At 45.6% G+C, this 17,931-nt stretch overlaps 1 protein-coding gene across 3 annotated transcripts; it reads right to left on the bottom strand.

Moving 5' to 3' along the window:
• Positions 1-367: 367 nt before the first annotated feature.
• Positions 368-17,735, bottom strand: KLHDC2 (kelch domain containing 2). 3 transcript variants are annotated; one of them, XM_061354598.1, is made up of 14 exons: positions 17,571-17,734; positions 15,833-16,000; positions 14,146-14,225; positions 13,038-13,155; positions 11,578-11,693; positions 10,396-10,477; positions 10,224-10,307; positions 4,878-4,958; positions 4,742-4,800; positions 4,322-4,431; positions 3,782-3,854; positions 2,551-2,638; positions 1,483-1,535; positions 368-712 (listed from the first exon to the last, which is right to left on the bottom strand). In XM_061354598.1, the coding sequence occupies exons 2-14, from the start codon at positions 15,986-15,988 to the stop codon at positions 589-591; spliced, it is 1,224 nt and encodes a 407-aa protein (XP_061210582.1). In that variant the 5' UTR covers positions 15,989-16,000; positions 17,571-17,734; the 3' UTR covers positions 368-588. The 3 variants fall into 3 exon arrangements, with proteins under 3 accessions (XP_061210582.1, XP_061210581.1, XP_061210583.1); XM_061354597.1 differs by having other exon boundaries at positions 17,638-17,661; XM_061354599.1 differs by lacking the exon at positions 15,833-16,000 and having other exon boundaries at positions 17,571-17,735.
• Between the last annotated feature and the right edge of the window lie 196 nt (positions 17,736-17,931).

The raw sequence follows: 17,931 nt of genomic DNA, 5'->3' as shown, positions 1-17,931 counted from the left end.
ATCATCTAGTTCCAACATCTCAAGGTTTATGACAGTTTTATCAACTCTGACAACATACAATTTCCAAATTCTGTTTCTCTGACTTTAAGCATTTGTGGCAAAAATATTAAGCAGTTTCCTAACACTGAAGACTAAGCCAGGACTGCAATCTTCAGCCTAGACTAAAGCAGAACTCCTCTTCACCAGTCATGGTGTGCCTCAGAACTTCCTGCACAACCAGTGGTGTCTTCGAGTCCCTGACTAGGGACCCTGTAACAAGTTTCCACATGTGCACACCCCATCTTCTCGCTTGGGCCTGGCCCTCAAACACACTTCAAGTGGATAAACCCAGAACTAGTTTTAGCTTAAGCACAGGGTACACCTCCACTTGCATTAAATACATTTATTGCAAACATCTTTACACAAAAATAGGTTCTCTCTAGGCCATTCACATGCAACTTAAAAGGTAAGAAGCAACTATCTATGACAATACACAACACACTTCAAGATACTTAACCTATACAATAATGTTTGCCACACTTGGTAGAATTATTACATCTTCGAGCTGCTCATCCACACACAGCTTGGTCAGCAACTTCTGCAGAGGGCTCAGGAGCCCGAGGTGTTGTTGCTGCCAAACCGCTGGTTGACGCTGTGCAGTAAGTGCTTGGGGAGGCAATTCCAGGAACTGGCCAGCATCTCCTTAAAACAAATGACTGCTTCGAGGCACAGCCTTGGGAGAGGGAAGACACAGTCACAGTTAGCGTGACCAAGGGCTGCAAGGTAAGCTCATTCTTTACAGCTTTTAATGAGGGCTTGTTCTTGTCATTAGTGCCAAACATGTGCTGCTGAGACATCCTGCTCTGCCTGCTAACTGGCTGCTGTCCTTTCAGCATACTTTAGAGGAAGAAATCTTTTTTAATTAAGTATTGTAGGAATGCAAGAAACAGGCAGTAACCCTGCGCTACTTGGCTTGGATGGAGACAGGACAGTTTAATGTTGAAGACTTGCTTTCTTACTGTCTCGGTTTCAGCTGGGATAGAGTTAATTTTCTTCCTAGTAGCTAGTGCAGTGCTGTGTTTTGGCTTTAGGTTGAGAATAATGCTGGATAATGCTCCATTCCTGGTGGTGTTCAAGGCCAGGTTGGACGAAGCCTTGGGTGACATAGTTTAGTAGGAGGTGTCCTTGCCCGTGGCAGGGGAGTTGGAACTAGATGATCTTAAGGTCCTTTCCAGGCCTAACTGTTCTATGATAACACACCAACGTTTTAGTTGTTGATAAATAATGCTTACCCTGATCATGGACTTTGCAGTTTCTCATGCTCTGCCAGTGAGGAGGGAACATGAGAAGCTGGGAGGGAGCAGAGACACCTGACACAACCTGTGGGTTTTACATTCTTCCAATTCTTCTCATATCCCACCCAGGACAGGGGTAAAGGGGAGGGTGTGAGCAGACAGCTTCATGGTACTGAGTTGCTGGCTAGGTTTAAACCATGACACTTACCTTACGAGAGATCTCGGTTGTAAGGAAAACACAAGTATTTCATTACTGTGAGCCTGGGGAGGGGGGGGAGAGAAACAGTTTGGTTATATGGATTCACATCACTACAGCAGGAGCCAAACCAGATGAGGCTCACAAAAACAGACCCTGGAAAGGGAGGAAATGAGGCAATGTAGTGGGCTTTACACAGATCACAAAGGCAGCAGACAAGCTGAATGCAGAACTGTTCACTGCTATATGGGATGATAAAGACACTAGGGGAACTACAGATGAATAAAAACATGTTATCTAGGCTGCCTCATACAGACAGCTGGAGAAGAGTGGATGCACAAAGGGGCCAGAGTCAGACACTCTCTGTGCAGCATCAACTTGTGCTGAGAGAATGGGAACACTGTGGGCAGTTTCCAAGTCTTCATGGAATTGCACAGAGGGACTTTAGAGACGGGGACTGTATCGGGCTCAGAAGTCAATGGTTTCGGCATTTTTAAATGGTTGTGCCTGCCCTTTGAATGCACATAAACCTATCACCTGCCAGAGCAGTGCTGCCAGCACAGGAGGAGGTGTTGCACCACTGCTGTTTGCCACCTGCGTATTCCAGCTGACACACACTGGTACATACACTGCAAGGTGCTGGCACACTCATTCCCAGCCTCCCCCCTCTAGCCAGCTGGTGTTTCCACAATCCCAGGACAGTCACAGCCTGGCTGAAGAATCCCTTTCTCTTCAGGCTGTTTCTCCCCCACCAGGCCTCTCTGCATGCAGCGCACTGAAGAAATTACCTTGGGAGGGGATCCCTGAAAATGCTCACATGAGAAGCACATGGCAAAGCTGAAGATGTACTTGGGAGGTAGGAGGGAAAGTAAGTCATGGCTTGTTTAAATAATGATGTGGTTGCTAGAAAATCAGAAAAACATCTTCCTTTCAAGCTTCATTTATGCACCTTTGTCAGTCCTCACAAGATCATGCGGCTGACTACAAGTCTTTTACACTTGCTGCAGTGGTAAGACTGCAACGCAGCTCCTGCAGGCAGGACCAGGCTGCACAGGAAGGGAAAGCTCAAAATAAACTTACAGCTTTTGAATGGGCAAGTAAGTTGTTGGCACAGCCCCCAAAGATGATCACCTCTCCCTCTTCGCTTGCACAAGCAGTATGCCACAACCTAGAAACAGAGGTCAGAACTGCGTTAAAGCAAAAATCAACCCCACCCAACAATGCCTGCGTAGGATTTGTAGTTAAAAGTTAACACATGTGAGGTTGCCCTTCCACCAGTGCACCGGAGACTGACTAATTCAACAGGAGTTTATGTTTGGAGAAAGAATACTGGTCAGCAAAACACGGGTTATATAACGTGTTCTGGTTTGAGCTGGGCTGTGACGCTCAGCATCATGTGCTTGCCAGTGCAGGCATACATGACAGCAATGGTCCTGTGGCTTCTACAGGATGGCTGCGATGATCTGATGGTGCAAACTTCATTTTCATGTCCCACTTGAGCCAAAAGACAAGAGCGAGCAGGATCAGTCAGATTTTGTATTGCTCTCCTAAGACTTGGGGAAAGAACTAATTTTGTACATATGTTCAGTAACAACACGGCACCATCCACTGTTCCAAAGAGGGGAAGGGCACGTGTCGGGGCAGCAGCTCAACCTTGTTACTGTCCAGGAAAACAGATCCCTCCTCATCCCTGCCAGCAGGCAGAGCAAGGCCAAAGCAGGCAGACCAGGAAGTGCCAGTGTTTTAACCCAGTTAACCTTGATCAGAACACTTCCTCAAACCATCAAAGTAACTCACATGATGTGAGTGTTTTCCATGCCACATACGTGCATCACAGTAAGTCTGATGCTTTTAAACTGCAAGTCATCATCTCTCATTTACTCAGCAGGAAGACAAAAACATCCTGGGCATGCACAGGATTAGCCTCTAACAAGGATGCTAAAAATAATGATACCTGCCCATGTCCAGTTTGCAGGTAGAGCAAGAGCACACGGGTTCCAGTTAGCTGGCGTCTACAACTCAGAGGCCTTGGCAGCAGAGATTAGCCCCTAAATCCCTTTGTTTCTTGCTATTGCACAAACACTACTGCCAGCACCAGCCCTACGGAAGTATTCATCTTGTATTTTATGTGCACAAAATACAACCTGCATACAACCAACATACCTGCACTTCTGGGGCAGATACGAACATTAGTATTGTATTGTTAAGAACAATGAGTGCTGTGAAAAGGAATGTGTGTCCTCTCTGACAGCCAACATTACATGCTTCCTCACTCTCTTTCAGTAAGTTTCCAGGGGATTGTCTACTGTACCTTGGTTTTTCAGAGTAGTTATGCTCAAACTGTACCCACTCATTCTTGCTGATGCAATAAATCCAAGCATCACCTGAAAACAAGCAAAACCCCAAACACAAACAGCATTCTGTTAGTTCTTTCATGTTTGCGGCAAGTAACATGTATTCTGGTGCAACACAGTCCATTTTTGTTCTTAAAGAACAAAAGAAAGTATTTTAGGAAAAACCATACAAAATAGTGGGCTACCTGTTTGAAAACGGGTGCTTAATAGTGGTTTATGGGAGAGAAGTCAGAAGGGAAAACGGAGAACTGTAAAGCTCTTACTAATAGTAATTTGCATTAGATACAATTTTAGAGCAGATGAATTCCTATAAAAATAATGTCTCAGCACACTCAGACTCCTGCTCTGTGAAATGAACTGTTGACAGTAAGGAGCTGGATCACAAGTGGATGTGAGGAATTCAGCACAAATTCAAGGTGACAAGGCAGTAATTCAGCTACTGTGCACAACTGCTCGCATACACAGAGACAACACAGAATCCTTTTGGAACAACTTACTTAACGGCTGCTTGTCAGTGGTGAATCCTCCAAAGAGAAAGAGGTGATCCGAGGAAATCGGTGTTAAAGAATGCCATGATCGGCCAACTGGGCAAATGCCTTGTGTGATTCTGCATTTAATAAAAGCACCGTAAATTACATATGTGCTACAATAAAATACTGCTGCTCCTTTCTGCTGTGATTATGTTTCAGATATTTCAAGGATGCAGATTCATACCACACTCGTGTTTTATGAGTTTAATGTCTTTAGATATAGTAAAAGAATTTTGCCCCTATTAATACTTAAAAAAGCCTGACAGCCTCATCAGCAGGATCAGTTCTACCTGAGTTTATCACATTTAACTAGATTGATTACAAGTGAATAAAAATGGCACCTTCATGTTGGTTTACAAACAAATGAACTCAAGTTTTAGTACCTACATTTCATTCCACTCCCACGTATCCAAATTCAGATAGTAAAGATCGTTCATTCTGGATTCCTACAATAAAGTAGACCATAGCTGAAACACTCTGCTTACGTTTCAGTAATACATCAGTAAACTGGGTTGGGGCTTACCCTATATCTGCCACCAAACACATAGCCTCTATTCCCAACTGTAGCACAGGCGTGAGCTGCTCGTGGTGATGGAGTTTTACCCTGGGAAAACAAAACATGAAATAAGAAGGTAAATTTATTTGATACTTAAGAAAGAAAATGCCATTTCACCAGAAACCTGCAGTAGATGGAATCAAGAGGAGCTGGGCTGAAGATGTCCACCACATGCCATGCCAGGCACCCCAGGAGACAGCGGATAGCAGCAGACAGCAGGAGACACGGAGCGCTCAGGCTCATCTCGGGCTCTGTGGAGAAATCACCCGGCCATGGCACGCAAGGCAAAGAAGGTCTCAGAGCTCCACAACCAGTCATCTGAGGGATTAAAGGCTGAACTAAAGTCAGATATAAGGCCAAGAAGAGAGTGAAAAAAACGTCTAGTAAGTCATTCTGTGTGCAGAAACTTGCTTTTTTGTTTTTTTGATGGATGGAAAATCAGAAAACTCACGGGAAATGGGGTTTTATTTTTCCTCTTTAAGTGTCAAGGTATAAATTTTGCTTTTGCAGCAGGGTTCAGTCACAGTAACAGACTGTGAGAAAATGACACAATAAATCACCATATAGTATTTTTCTTAAGTTACTTCTAAAATATTTGAGATCCGTATGTAGCAAGACAAAAGAATTCTTTGGTAATCTGAATGAGGAGTAACTTATCTCAAATCTAACTTCCTCCAATTCTATGGCCGTATCACTCCATTTGCCTGTTCCTGAACAGTTCTGGGACACTTCAAATGGTGTATATTTGCGATTACAGGGTGTTTTGTTTTAACCACAATTCAGCTCCCATCTGTTACAGACCACTTGGATCAAGAGGAATCTGCGGATGAAGCACTCTATAGACAGATAGGAAAAGCCTCACGCTCACAGGCCCTTGTTCTCATGGGGGACTTCAACCACCCTGACATCTGTTGGAATGACGGTACGGCCTGGCACAAGCAATCCAGGAGGTTCCTTGATTGTGTGGAAGACAACTTCCTTCTGCAAGGAATAGAGGAGCAGACACGGAGAGGTGCCATGCTTGACCTTGTGCTCACCAACAGGGAAGGGCTTGTTGGAAATGTTGCCCTCCAGGGCAACCTTGGATGCAGCGATCATGAGATGGTCGAATGTGAGATGCTCAGGACAGTGAGAAGAGCGTGCAGCAAGCTCACTGCCCTGGACTTCAAGAGAGCAGACTTCGGCCTCTTCAGGAACCTGCTTAGTAAGGTTCCATAGGATATAGCCCTAGAGGGCAGGGGGACCCAAGACTCTTGGTTGGTCTTCAAGGATCACCTGCTACAAGCTCAGGAGTGTTGCATTCCAACTAGAAGGAAGTGCAGCAGGAGGGCCAGGAGACCTCCTTGGATGGATAAGGAGCTGCTGAGGAAAATTCAAAGGAAAAAATAGGCTTATAAAAGGTGGAAGAAAGGACAGGCGGTCTGGGAAGAGTACAGGGATGTTGTCCGGGAAGCTAGAGACCAGGTTAGGAAAGCTAAGGCCCAGTTAGAATTAAACTTGGCTAGGGATGTTAAGGATAACAGGAAGGGATTCTGTACATATGTAGCACATAAAAGACAGACTAGAGACAATGTAGGCCCCCTCAGGAAGCTATCGGGAGAACTAGCTACACAGGATTTGGAGAAGGCTGAGGTTCTGAATGACTTTGCCTCGGTCTTCACTGGCAAAGGCTCTGACCGCACCACCCAAGTCTTGGAAGGCAGATGCAGGGACTGTGAGAATGAAGACCTTGGGCCCACTGTAGGAGAGGATCTGGTTTGAGACCATCTTAAAAATCTGAACGTGCACAAGTCCATGGGTCCTGATGAAATCCATCTGCAGGTCCTGAAGGAGCTGGCGAATGAAGTTGCTAAGCCACTGGCCATCATATTTGAAAAATCATGGCAGTCAGGTGAAGTTCCCGATGACTGCAAAAAGGGAAATATAACCCCCATTTTCAAGAAGGGGAAAATGGATGACCCGGGGAATTACAGACCAGTCAGTCTCACCTCTGTGCCTGGCAAAATCTTGGAGCAGATTCTCCTGGAAGGCATGCTAAGGCACATGAAAAACAACAAGGTGCTTGGTGACAGCCAGCATGGCTTCACTAAGGGGAAATACTGCCTGACCAATTTGGTGGCCTTCTATGATGGGGCTATGGAACAGATAGACAGAGGTAGAGCAGCTGATGTCATCTACCTGGACTTGTGCAAAGCATTCAACACTGCCCCACACACCATCCTTGTCTCTAAATTGGAGAGACATCAATTTGATGGATGGACCACTCGGTGGATAAAGAACTGGCTGGATGGCCGCACACCAAGAGTTGTGGTCAATGGCTCAATGTCTGGATGGAGACCATTAACAAGTGGTGTCCCTCAGGGATTGGTGTTGGGACCGGTCTTGTCCAACATCTTCGTCGCTGACATGGACAGTGGGATTGAGTGCGCCCTCAGCAAGTTTGCCGATGACACCAAGCTGTGTGGTTCGGTTGATACGCTGGAGGGAAGGAATGCCATCCAGAGGGACTTTGACACGCTTGTGAGGTGGGCTGATGCCAACCTCATGAAGTTTAACCATGCGAAGTGCAAGGTCCTACACCTGGGTCAGAGCAATCCCAGCTACAGGCTGGGCAGAGAAGAGATTCAGAGCAGCCCTGCGGAGAAGGACTTGGGGGTGCTGGTCGATGACAAAATGAACGTGAGCTGGCTTCAGTGTGCGCTCTCAGTCCAGAAAGCCAACCATATCCTGGGCTGCATCAAAGGAGCGTGACCAGCAGGTCAAAGGAGCTGATCCTGCCCCTTTATTCTGCTCTTGTGAGACCTCACTTGGAGTATTGTGTACAGTTCTGGTGTCCTCAACATAAAAAGGACATGGAACTGTTGGAACAAGTCCAGAGGAGGGCCACGAGGATGATCAGGGGACTGGAGCACCTCCTGTATGAAGACAGACTGAGAAAGTTGGGGCTCTTCAGCCTGGAGAAGAGAAGGCTGCATGGAGACCTCACAGCAGCCTTAGAGTATCTGAAGGGGGCCTACAGGGATGCTGGGGAGGCACACTTCATTAGGGACTGTAGTGATAGGACAGGGGGTGATGGGTTAAAACTGAAACAGGGGAAGTTTAAATTGGATATAAGGAAGAAATTCTTTCCTGTAAGGGTGGTGAGGCACTGGAATGGGCTGCCCAGAGAAGCTGTGAATGCTCCATTCCTGCCAGTATTCAAGACCAGGTTGGACGAAGCCTTGGGTGGCATGATTTAGTGGCAGGTGTCCCTGTCCATGGCAGGGGGTTGGAACCAGATGATCTTAAGGTCCTTTCCAACCTTAACTATTCTATGATTCTATGAAATGTACCAAACCATCACATTACAGTGAGGATGTCAGGAAACCAAGCACTTCAGCACTTCATTTTCCTGAGCTCCCTGCAAGCACAATACTACTGAAGCATGAAAGCAAGCAAGTCAACAGGAAAAAAAGATGAAGAGAGACATATCAAAATAAAAGACACGTTTGGAGAGAAGATCTAGGTAAAAAAAATGGTTTAAATTAAGTCTAAATGGCCTCAAGAATCATAGACTCACAGAATGGTTTGGGTTGGAAAGGACCTTAAAGTTCATCCAGTTCCAACCCCTGCCACAGGCAGGGACACCTTCCACTAGACCAGGCTGCTCCAAGCCCCGTCCAACCTGGCCTTGAACCCTGCCAGGGATGGAGCAGCCACAGCTTCCCCAGGCAACCTGTGCCAGTGCCTCACCACCCTCACAGGGAAGAGCTTCTTCGTAATATCTAATGTAAATCTTCCCTCTGTTAATTTAAAGCCATTCCCCCTTGTTGTATCCCTAAATGTCAAAAATCCCTCTCCAGATTTCTAGTTGGCCCTTTTAGGTAATGGAAGGCTGCTTCTCTTCTCCAGGCTGAACAACCCCAGCTCTCTGAGCTTGTCTCCACAGGAGAGATGCTCCAGCCCTCTGAGCATTTTCAGGAATACTGAATAGGCAGCAGGTGACTTTTATTTTGAGAGGATGTTTCCAAAGCTAGTTCTGCCAACAGTGTTTCAAACCCCTTTCTTAACAGCCCTTCCCCTACAATCATGTTACATGTAACACTGCAAACACCAGCTGATGACATCTCACCCAGTCCATATTCAGGATAGAAATGAACAGTCCCACATTGCTGACAAGATAGCAAGGTGTGTGTATATATATATATATATATATATATATATGTAAAGAAATAATTCCCTTAATTACAGAATTAAGATAACTTGCTCGGGAAGCACGAGAAGGGAAGAGAGCCCTAGTCACACACTCCTAAGCTTCATCTCCTGCCCATGTTTCCTCTCCTGTTTGGATCAGACAGACTGCAGGGTCTCAGGAGGCAAGCCAGTGCAGCATGAGCCAGCAGTGCTGCTTCCCACCAGCCATGGCGAGTGGCCTGTGATTCATCCCATGGAAAAAACACACTGAGCAAGCATCACTGAGACAAGATCAGCTCCACATGGCCTGCTTGTGGAGTGTCAGTCTCATGACCATAACGAGGTGGACTTGGCAGTCCTGGGGTAAAGGCTGGACTTGATGATCTTAAAGGTCTTTTCCAACCTAGTTGATTCTAGGATTCTATGACCTGCAAGGCATTTCTCACATTCTCCTGCTAGCTAGCACTTCGTATTTCAGAGAGCTCTTCCTCAGAATGGTTAGGGTTGGAAAGGACCATTTAGGTCCAAGGCCATTGGCAGGGATGCTTCACGCTACACCATGTCGCCCAAGGCTCTGTCCAACCTGGCCTTCAACACTGCTGGGATGGGGCATTCACCACTTTTTTCGGCAACATGTTCCAGTGCCTCACCAGCTTCTGGCATTTAGGGACTAGTTTCTGTTCCAAAGAAGGCAGGATCACAGAGCACCTGACAAATATTTGGCAGTTAACACATGGGCAACCTGTCAACACAGCTGCAGGGTGGAAGAGGAAAGCAGGAAAAATATATTTTGAGATGATTTCTATGCTGCTTGCTTGCAAACAGGTAATCACTGATCACGTCTTCCAAATAATGCCAGGGAGATACAGACTAGAGACAGTGCCCCCACAATGAGATACAACAGGTTAAGACAGCCTCACACTGCATTTGTAGCCCAAAGCCACTGTGGCTGGGACAGGCTACTACAAACCCTGCAGAGACCATTTTACCAGCATGCTGTTCTCACTTGACACAAATTAAAGCAGTGAACCCAGGCCTAGCAGAGCTGTGCTTATTTTCACAGGATTCTACAAGAGATAAGGCACAGAATGCTCTTACGAGTTGTAAGACTTAATTAACTAATACAAGATTAATAATTACCGTAGTTATAGGCTGGCTCCAAGTAAAAGTTTCAGTGTCCAGAACATGCACGTGGTCGTTCCACCCTCTAGGAAGACCTGAATTCTTTAAAAATATTAAATAAGCAACAAGTTTTAATAAGCACTCATTAAATATTAAAGTTTAAATAGAACTTATTTCCAGGTTTACCTACCCAAAAAGAGGTTTCATCGAATTCAAAAGTTCCCCGTTGTTTCCCTTCAGGAAAATAACCATAGCCTCCAAAAAATATCAGCCTGCAACAAAACATGAATCCAATTAGAAATGCTACTACATCTGTTGCTACAAGGTAAAAGTTCTGTAAAAGTTGTGCTCTAAGACAAGACAGGAAAACCAGGGAAGCTCCTTTAGCTTCATTACTTCCAATATGTCTGCCACGTAGGTTTTCCAGGTGTGGGGCCCTGTTTCTTGCCTGATCAACCCTACCGCCCACACTAAATCCCTTTACAGCTGTTTCCCAGGCCTCAGGCTTCCAAGCTTTTCTCTGGTTCCAAATGTGTGAAGCTACCAGGTCTGCTGGCTGGTTTCTGATCTTCAGTCAGGGCTCCCACACAGCAACTACAGGGGTTTATTACTGTCGTTTCCCAACTCCACCCTTTCCAAGCCCTCTGCCCGTATTCCCTAAACCCAAAGTGTTCACAGACACCCCTCATAAGAAGCAAAGGGAAAGCATTACACTTAGGCATGGTCACTGTGGAAATGTGTGCTTGGCAGGGCAGGGCTGGAGTAGGTAACATCCACAGCAACTCATCTAACACATTCCTTGTTTTGTGCAACCAGCACAAAACGCACTGAATTAAGCATGTGCATTGCTGAAACAGCCATGTGCAATTTTGAGATAAAGATGGCTTCCTGCTCTTCAATCATTACAGAAATGCAAGCTGTCCTGTAAGACGCGACCAAAAGACTGCACCATGTGTGACATGGGAAACCCTAGAACAGGATTCGGTGACGAGCAATTCCAGACGCAGTCGCCAAGAGCAACGATGCTGATACAAGGCAGTGACTTTAAATCAATGTACTGAGAATGTGCTGTGGAAGATTTACTGGGAAAAGCCTACAGTTTGGACTGTGACTCACACAGAGGCTCTGCAGTTTACACATACCCAAATTGGGAGTGAGGTTTTTTTGCGTATTAACCATTAAAGGATGCAACAATTTAAAGAGGCAGAAGAAATTGGGGAAGAAATCCAGCATCTTCCTGAAGCATGTGCTGCAGACAAGTCCTTCTGCAGCTCTTGTTCACACAAAGACATGACAGTGACAAAACTAAGAGCAATTAAAAGCAACTACGCATGCAAGTACAGCTGTGATGACTTCGCTAGTGGAGCCTTACTTGTTTTTGTAAACCCAAACGCCAAGTTTGTCCTTTGAAGAAGGGGGTATCCCCTGACACTCTACTCTGACCCACTGCAGCACTTTGTCTGTGGATCTGGAATTTAACATGTAGAACTGTGGAAAACAGAAAGATTATTTTTTTTACACACACAGTTAGCTTAAAGCTTTAATCTGACTGATGTTAAAATACTAACTTTTAATTAGCATGTACTGGTATATAATTATATAAATTAAAAGTTCTTTTCCTAGCTGCACAGAGCACTGATAACATTTGGAACAAAATATGGATCCAAAACCCCTTATCTTTTTGCAGACTCAAACCCCCAACACTTTATAGAAGTAACAGGGCTAAGGACATCGAGTTTTACCATCCAAAACCTGACATGGGATACAATGAACATGTGTATAAAGTAGCACTTGTCTTACAATTAAAAACTCTGGTTAAAAAAAGTGGTTTTAATTGTATCATCTCTGCGTGTTACATCATTTTACATGGAGCAAAATAGCTGATACAAAATACTTATATAAAACAACTGAAATGTAAGAATATGACAGCAGGAAGGAAGCAAGTCACACTTTCTAAATGTAGTTTGTTTCAGACTGTTTGCAGGCACTGCATCAAGCTATTTTCAGTTTATATTTAAGAGCAAGGCCAGAACTATTTAATTTAAACCACACTTCTAGAACATCAGAAAATATTATCAGAGACTCCAGAGAATAACATTTCAAACTACAGACCAGTTACAGATCACTTCCTGATACTATTATGTTGAGCTCTGGAAATTCCCATCTTTCAAAAGAAGTAAACAAAAGTGCCAATGCAATACAGTTTACAGGGTGAATTGCACAAGAACAACTGCAATCAAAATAACTAGTAGGTCATGGTATTTCTTCAGCAGTGTAAAGCTACCAGAGTACAATCCTCAGATGAAATGATGTACAGCTGAAGGCTGACCTGTTATACAAACGTCACATTATCTGACCAGAGAAGTTAATACACTGAAATGATAACAAGTTAATCACCTGCATACAAAACAAATCCAAGCAGTTAGCACTGTGTTTTTTTAAATGAAAACCTCCTAGGCAACCACAAAAAGAATACAGCTTCTATTAGCTTACATCTGGGGAAGCCGCTGACAGGATGAGAAGGCTCGTTATCTGCCTCCAAGAACTAGAGATACCACCAGTAGATGAAACGATTATGCTGCAGAAGCCAGGGAGGACACAGTGACTGGTCATATGCTCGGCATCCCCTGGTATTAACATTTAAGCTCTGCAACAAGACCCAACTGTCCAGTCATTTGGTAAAAAATGTTTCCATTGTTAAGATTATATATTTCTTGCTTTGGATGGAATTTAACTAACTGAAAAGGCCACCTCTGTTTGGAGAAAAATGGGAACAAAAGCTACTGAGGAGGAACTTACTTGTGAGGAGGGGTTTATCTTTAAATAACTCACCTTGTTTGTATTGCCACGTGCGTGATGTCCTCCAAAGAGGTACACCACTCTGTCTACACACACAGCACAACTTCCAGACATGGAAGGAGGAACATCTCCCTCTGTTTTACTCTTCTTCCTAGAAGCACAGTTTAAAACATTTTACCTGATAAAAACAAACAGCAATCATTTTATCTGGGGGGAACTTTTATAACACTACCAGTATGTTTTTAGTTACATTAGGCCACTGCAGACCACTCAGTTTCGAGGTCTTCACAGACACCAATTCCCAACACTGACCTAGTATGATGGAGGAGGTGGGAAAAGGCAATGTAATTACTACATGTTTTGTGGGGGAGGAGCTCCAATTGCCCTGTTCAGGGTTTTGGTATGCCTTGCACATTCAAAATCCCCCAAAAGATTCTCAGGCAAAGAGGATGCCCCTGTTCAAACTGAAGGTTTCTATTTTGCTACTGGATTTTTAATGTTTTTAAACAGGGTAACCACAAAGATAAACTTCCAGCCCCTATCCGAGGCTCTTCCTAACCACAATGAGAACTGGAAGCACTGCTGAAACCGCATGCTACAAAGCACAGAGGGGACTTGGCTTTACAGATCAAGGCCCTGGTTAGCTATGGAACTGGAGCACTGGATTCCGTTTTCTCACTCTATCAGGCATGCAAGTTTCACACAACTTTCAGGCTCCCAATGATCTAAGATGACACAGTAGAGTTTTTGGCTGCATCAACATTTCAAAACTTTATTAAAATCTAAGGTGGTGTTTTTTCTTCCTCCTTAAAAGGACAACAAATAAATAACTCAATATGGATTCCCCCACCAATGTATCACTGTAATTAAAAGTGGTACAAATACCACTTTCAGGTGCTATCCCAGGCACTCCAAAACACTTCACACTGTTGATCATCCTGTCCAAGCTGCCTCTCCTACTTCACCTCATGAAAACATGTTGCTTTACACATTTATACAACTATTTGACAGGTGGGAACAAATTGATCAGGGAATTCTCTCTGTTCAGGCCCTCAGCATGCTTTCCATACTGATTTAAGAATTTTTCTTTTACCTTTTTTTCCCCCATATAATCAACAATTAAACAAATTATTTACTGTACCATCTTCCAGTTTCCATGTTGTAGATCCATATTTCGTCTCTAGGCAGATAGAAGTCATAAAATCCCCTAACTTGGGCATTCTGCAGAACACACCAGAAAAGCAACATCAGAAGAATGCTTGACATACTGAATTACAAATTCCTGTGAATGTTTACACCCTCTCAGAGATCTAACCACAGAACAGAAAGCAACAGGAGCAGTGCCTACCTGACTTCTGTACCTCTCACCTGCACAGCAGCCCCTGGAGAGCAGGTATTAGTATGTTTTAGCTTCTGCTGGGGAACAGATAAGCTCCCACCAGAGCCAGAGACTAAGGTAAATGGAAGTTAAATCTCCTTTTCATAGCCCAAACAGGATAACTATGGTGTATAAATGATCTACAATTTCCTTTTTAATTCTCCCACCCCCTGTATGACACCACCAGAACAACACACCAAAGCTTTGTCTTGAGCTACCAATTTATTTGCAAAATTAATTGATAATTCATCTCCATTTATGTCAAAATCATAAAATGACTTAATTCTGCTTGCAGTACATGCACAGCCATCATGATAAACAACAGACCTGTGAGCACTAACATGCAATATACAGTTGTGCAGGTAATGCTGTAAATAAAAGCACCACTTTGCATGGTGTGCATTTCAAATCAGACAGCATTCCCTTCTCTTCATTCCCTCCTTGAGGTTCAGCAAGGGAAAGTGCTGGGTCCTGCATTTGGGCCACAACCCCATGCCACACTACAGGCTAGGGGAAGAGTGGTTGGAAAACTGCTTGGTGGAAAAGGACCTGGGGGTCCTCACTGATGGCCACTGAATATGATGCAGCTTCTGCCCAGGTGGCCAAGAAGGCCCCAGCAGCATCCTGGCCTGTATCAAATAGCGTGGCCAGCAGGGCCAGGGAAGTGATTGTCTCCCTGTACTCAGCACTGGTGAGGCTGCATTTCCAGCACTGTGTTCAGCTCTTGGCCCCTCACTACAAGGCAGACATTGAGGTGCTGGAGCATGTCCAGAAAAGGGTAACAAAGCTAGTGAAGGGTCTAGAGCACAAGTCTGATGAAGAATGGTTGAGGGAACTAGGGTTGCTTAGTCTTAGGGAGAAGAGAAGGCTCAAGGGGGACCTTACTACTCTCTACAACTACCTGAAAGGAGGTTGTAGTGAGGTGGGGGTTGGTTTATTCTTCCAAGTAACAAGCAATAAGACAAGAGGTAACAGCCTCAGTCTGTGCCAGGGGAGGTTTAAATTGGATAATAGGAAACATTTCTTCACAGAGAGCATAACCAGGCATTGGAACAGGCTGCTCGGGGCAGTGGTGCAATCACTGACCCTAGAAGAGTTAAAAAACTGTAGATGAGGTAGTCAGTGATATGATTTAGTGGTAGTCTTGGCAGTCCTGGGGCAACGGTTGGACTTGATGATCTTAAAGGTCTTTTCCAACCAAGTTGATTCCATGATTCTTCCAACAGACATGCAAGATGACAAAGGCAAACAACACCCTTCATTCCACCCCATTTAACCATTTGCCAAGATCTACATTTAACATGATTTATTTCAGTATTTCATACTCTTAAATGTCATACTCTGTTAACTGGAGCTTTTCTTCTCCAGGGGAGAGATAATTTTACAGTCACTCCCAAACTAATGAGAGATAATGACCAGCACTGTGGGTGGTAGGCGGCTTACAGCATACCTTATAGCCTCCCCAGACATACATGCAGCGCCCATCAGTGACTGCCACGTGCCCACTGCGCTCAGCAGGGCTGTCATTCTCCAGCTGTTCAAAGCTGTCCTCAGCTGGAGCTGGAAGCTCTTCATCTGCCTGCAGGTCTTCGTTATCATCAGCCATCTCGATACAGTGCTACGGGCACAGAATAACACGTAATATGGGGCTCTAAAAGTCATCAGGGGAAGATACTAGAGGAAGAAAGGTAAACTACACACTGCTGTTTCTTTCAGTGATGTTTTGGTGGAAGAAGTTATCCCACCAGTCAAGAAAGTTTCAGTTGGGGATTCCTCAGCTGTGTGTAATTTATAATAGTTTCAGTTGCTAATTTGAGCCAAGGTCTCTATCTGGTTTTTAAAAACACACTTATCTATAAATTCATTAGTCAATAACAAAAAAAAAAACAACAACCAACCCACACTTGAATAAACCTGAAAACTTTGCCAACAGTATGGTTTTCACAAAAGTAAAATCTCCTGCAGCTTTTCAGACAAAGTCCTTTTGGGCTGCTTAAGCCAAGCGTCCCACACACAAGCCTTCCCATAGCTGTTGAATGCAGGACATATTACCTACGCCGAAAAAAAACCCAACACAAAACAGAGGCCTGTGGTCGAAATCATGCCGACATGCAGAAGACCAAACACAGAGCGTCCTGGAAAGACAATAAACTATGTGCACTCAGCCTGTGGCTGCTGAGCACTGTGCAGCTTAGGGGCAAAAGCAGCCGCCACGCCAGGGCTCTGGCACGTGAGGAGCCCCAGGGCCACACTGTCATCAGGTTGCTGGTAATTCAAAGCCCCAGCTGTGGGAGGAATCAAGCCAGGAGATGCTGCTCATCCCTGCCAGGTCATCCTGGGAGCTGCCTGCATGCTCAGCCTGCAATGGAGCAGGGGGATCCCTGAAAAGCCAAAGTCATCTTCCACTTATGAGCGACTCTCAAGTGCCTGTTTTAGCTTTCCTGCAGCTGTGAGCTGAAACCATCGTCACACAAAGATTTTCAGGCAGAGATCAAAAGGTCGGGGAAACTGGGCAGCCCAAAGTAATAGTTTTGTGCAACAGGAAAGCAAGAGAAGTGGAAAGGCCTTTAATGAGACTATCAAGCCCTGCACTCACACAAAATCCTCGACATCTACACTGCTCCCGACAGATTTTCATTAATTTGAACTGCTCTGATGATGAAGACACTGCACCACCCTCGGTAGTTTATTTTTGAGCTTCAATTACGGTTTAAATTAGCAAGCTTTAGCCACACCTCGATGAAATCCGTCTGCTTCAAGTTAGCCGGATTTTTACTGAATCCTCCCCAGCGATCAGCACTGCCTGTTTTTCACTTATTTATCTTTTAACAACCTAAGACACACGGGACAACTGCCCGCTTTTAACCATTTTTTAGTCCCGTACTTGAAACGCTTCTCACAAGCCACTGCAGTTCCCCCCGGCTACCAGCGACAGCCCGACACGCCAGACCCGGTTTCCTGCGGCAGTCCCGATACACGTTACATGTCGGGACACAGCCGTAACACAGGACCCGACCCGATCAGCAGCCGCGCTGTGCCCAGCAATGCGCCCCCGCCGCACTTACCAGACCCGTTAACAGCCTCCCAGCCTTTGCCACTTACTGCCGAGGCTTGAGCCCCCCCACGGCCCACAGCCCGCCAGCGCCTTGCCGAGCCACCTCCCCTCTGATCCCGATCCCGGGCCCTACCGCGGCGGGACAGGGGCTGCCTGCAGGCTGGACGACGCGGCCACCCGCTCCTTCTCTCCCTTTTCACCTCAGCGGGGCCGCGCAGCGTCAACATCCGCCGCTGCCGGGCGCTTCCGGCAACGCCACGCAGGCGTCGGCGCGGCCTGGGCTCTGCTGCGGGGCCTGTGTAGCGCGGCTGTCAGCTCCGGTCGCCCACAGGAGCTCGAGCCCGTCTCCAGCCGGGACTCGAGGCACCGCGGGGGTGCGCGGCTCGTCAGCGGGACGGTAACCGCCAGCACGCTGCGGAAGATGGCAGGGGTGGGGCCCGTCCGCCGCGCCTACCCCCCGGGAGCAACAGAGTGGCGTAGTGCTTTGTCAAGAG

The sequence above is a fragment of the Neopsephotus bourkii genome, unplaced genomic scaffold (assembly GCF_033783945.1).
Source record: "Neopsephotus bourkii isolate Nb327-2 ecotype Australia unplaced genomic scaffold, CSIRO-AGI_Nbou_v1 NB_740, whole genome shotgun sequence".
In the NCBI taxonomy this organism is placed as follows: Eukaryota; Metazoa; Chordata; class Aves; order Psittaciformes; family Psittacidae; genus Neopsephotus; species Neopsephotus bourkii.
This window is presented reverse-complemented; position numbering and strand designations above follow the sequence as displayed.

What these genes read in the sequence shown, in the direction of transcription:
- KLHDC2 (XM_061354598.1), bottom strand. Translation starts at nt 15,988, where the DNA reads ATGGCTGATGATAACGAAGACCTGCAGGCAGATGAAGAGCTTCCAGCT. An exon ending in AACATGGAAACTGGAAGATG is followed by an intron (nt 13,156 to 14,145) that starts GTACAGTAAATA and finishes CTGTGCTTCTAG; the next exon opens with GAAGAAGAGTAAAACAGAGG. An exon ending in CACGTGGCAATACAAACAAG is followed by an intron (nt 11,694 to 13,037) that starts GTGAGTTATTTA and finishes TGTTTTCCACAG; the next exon opens with TTCTACATGTTAAATTCCAG.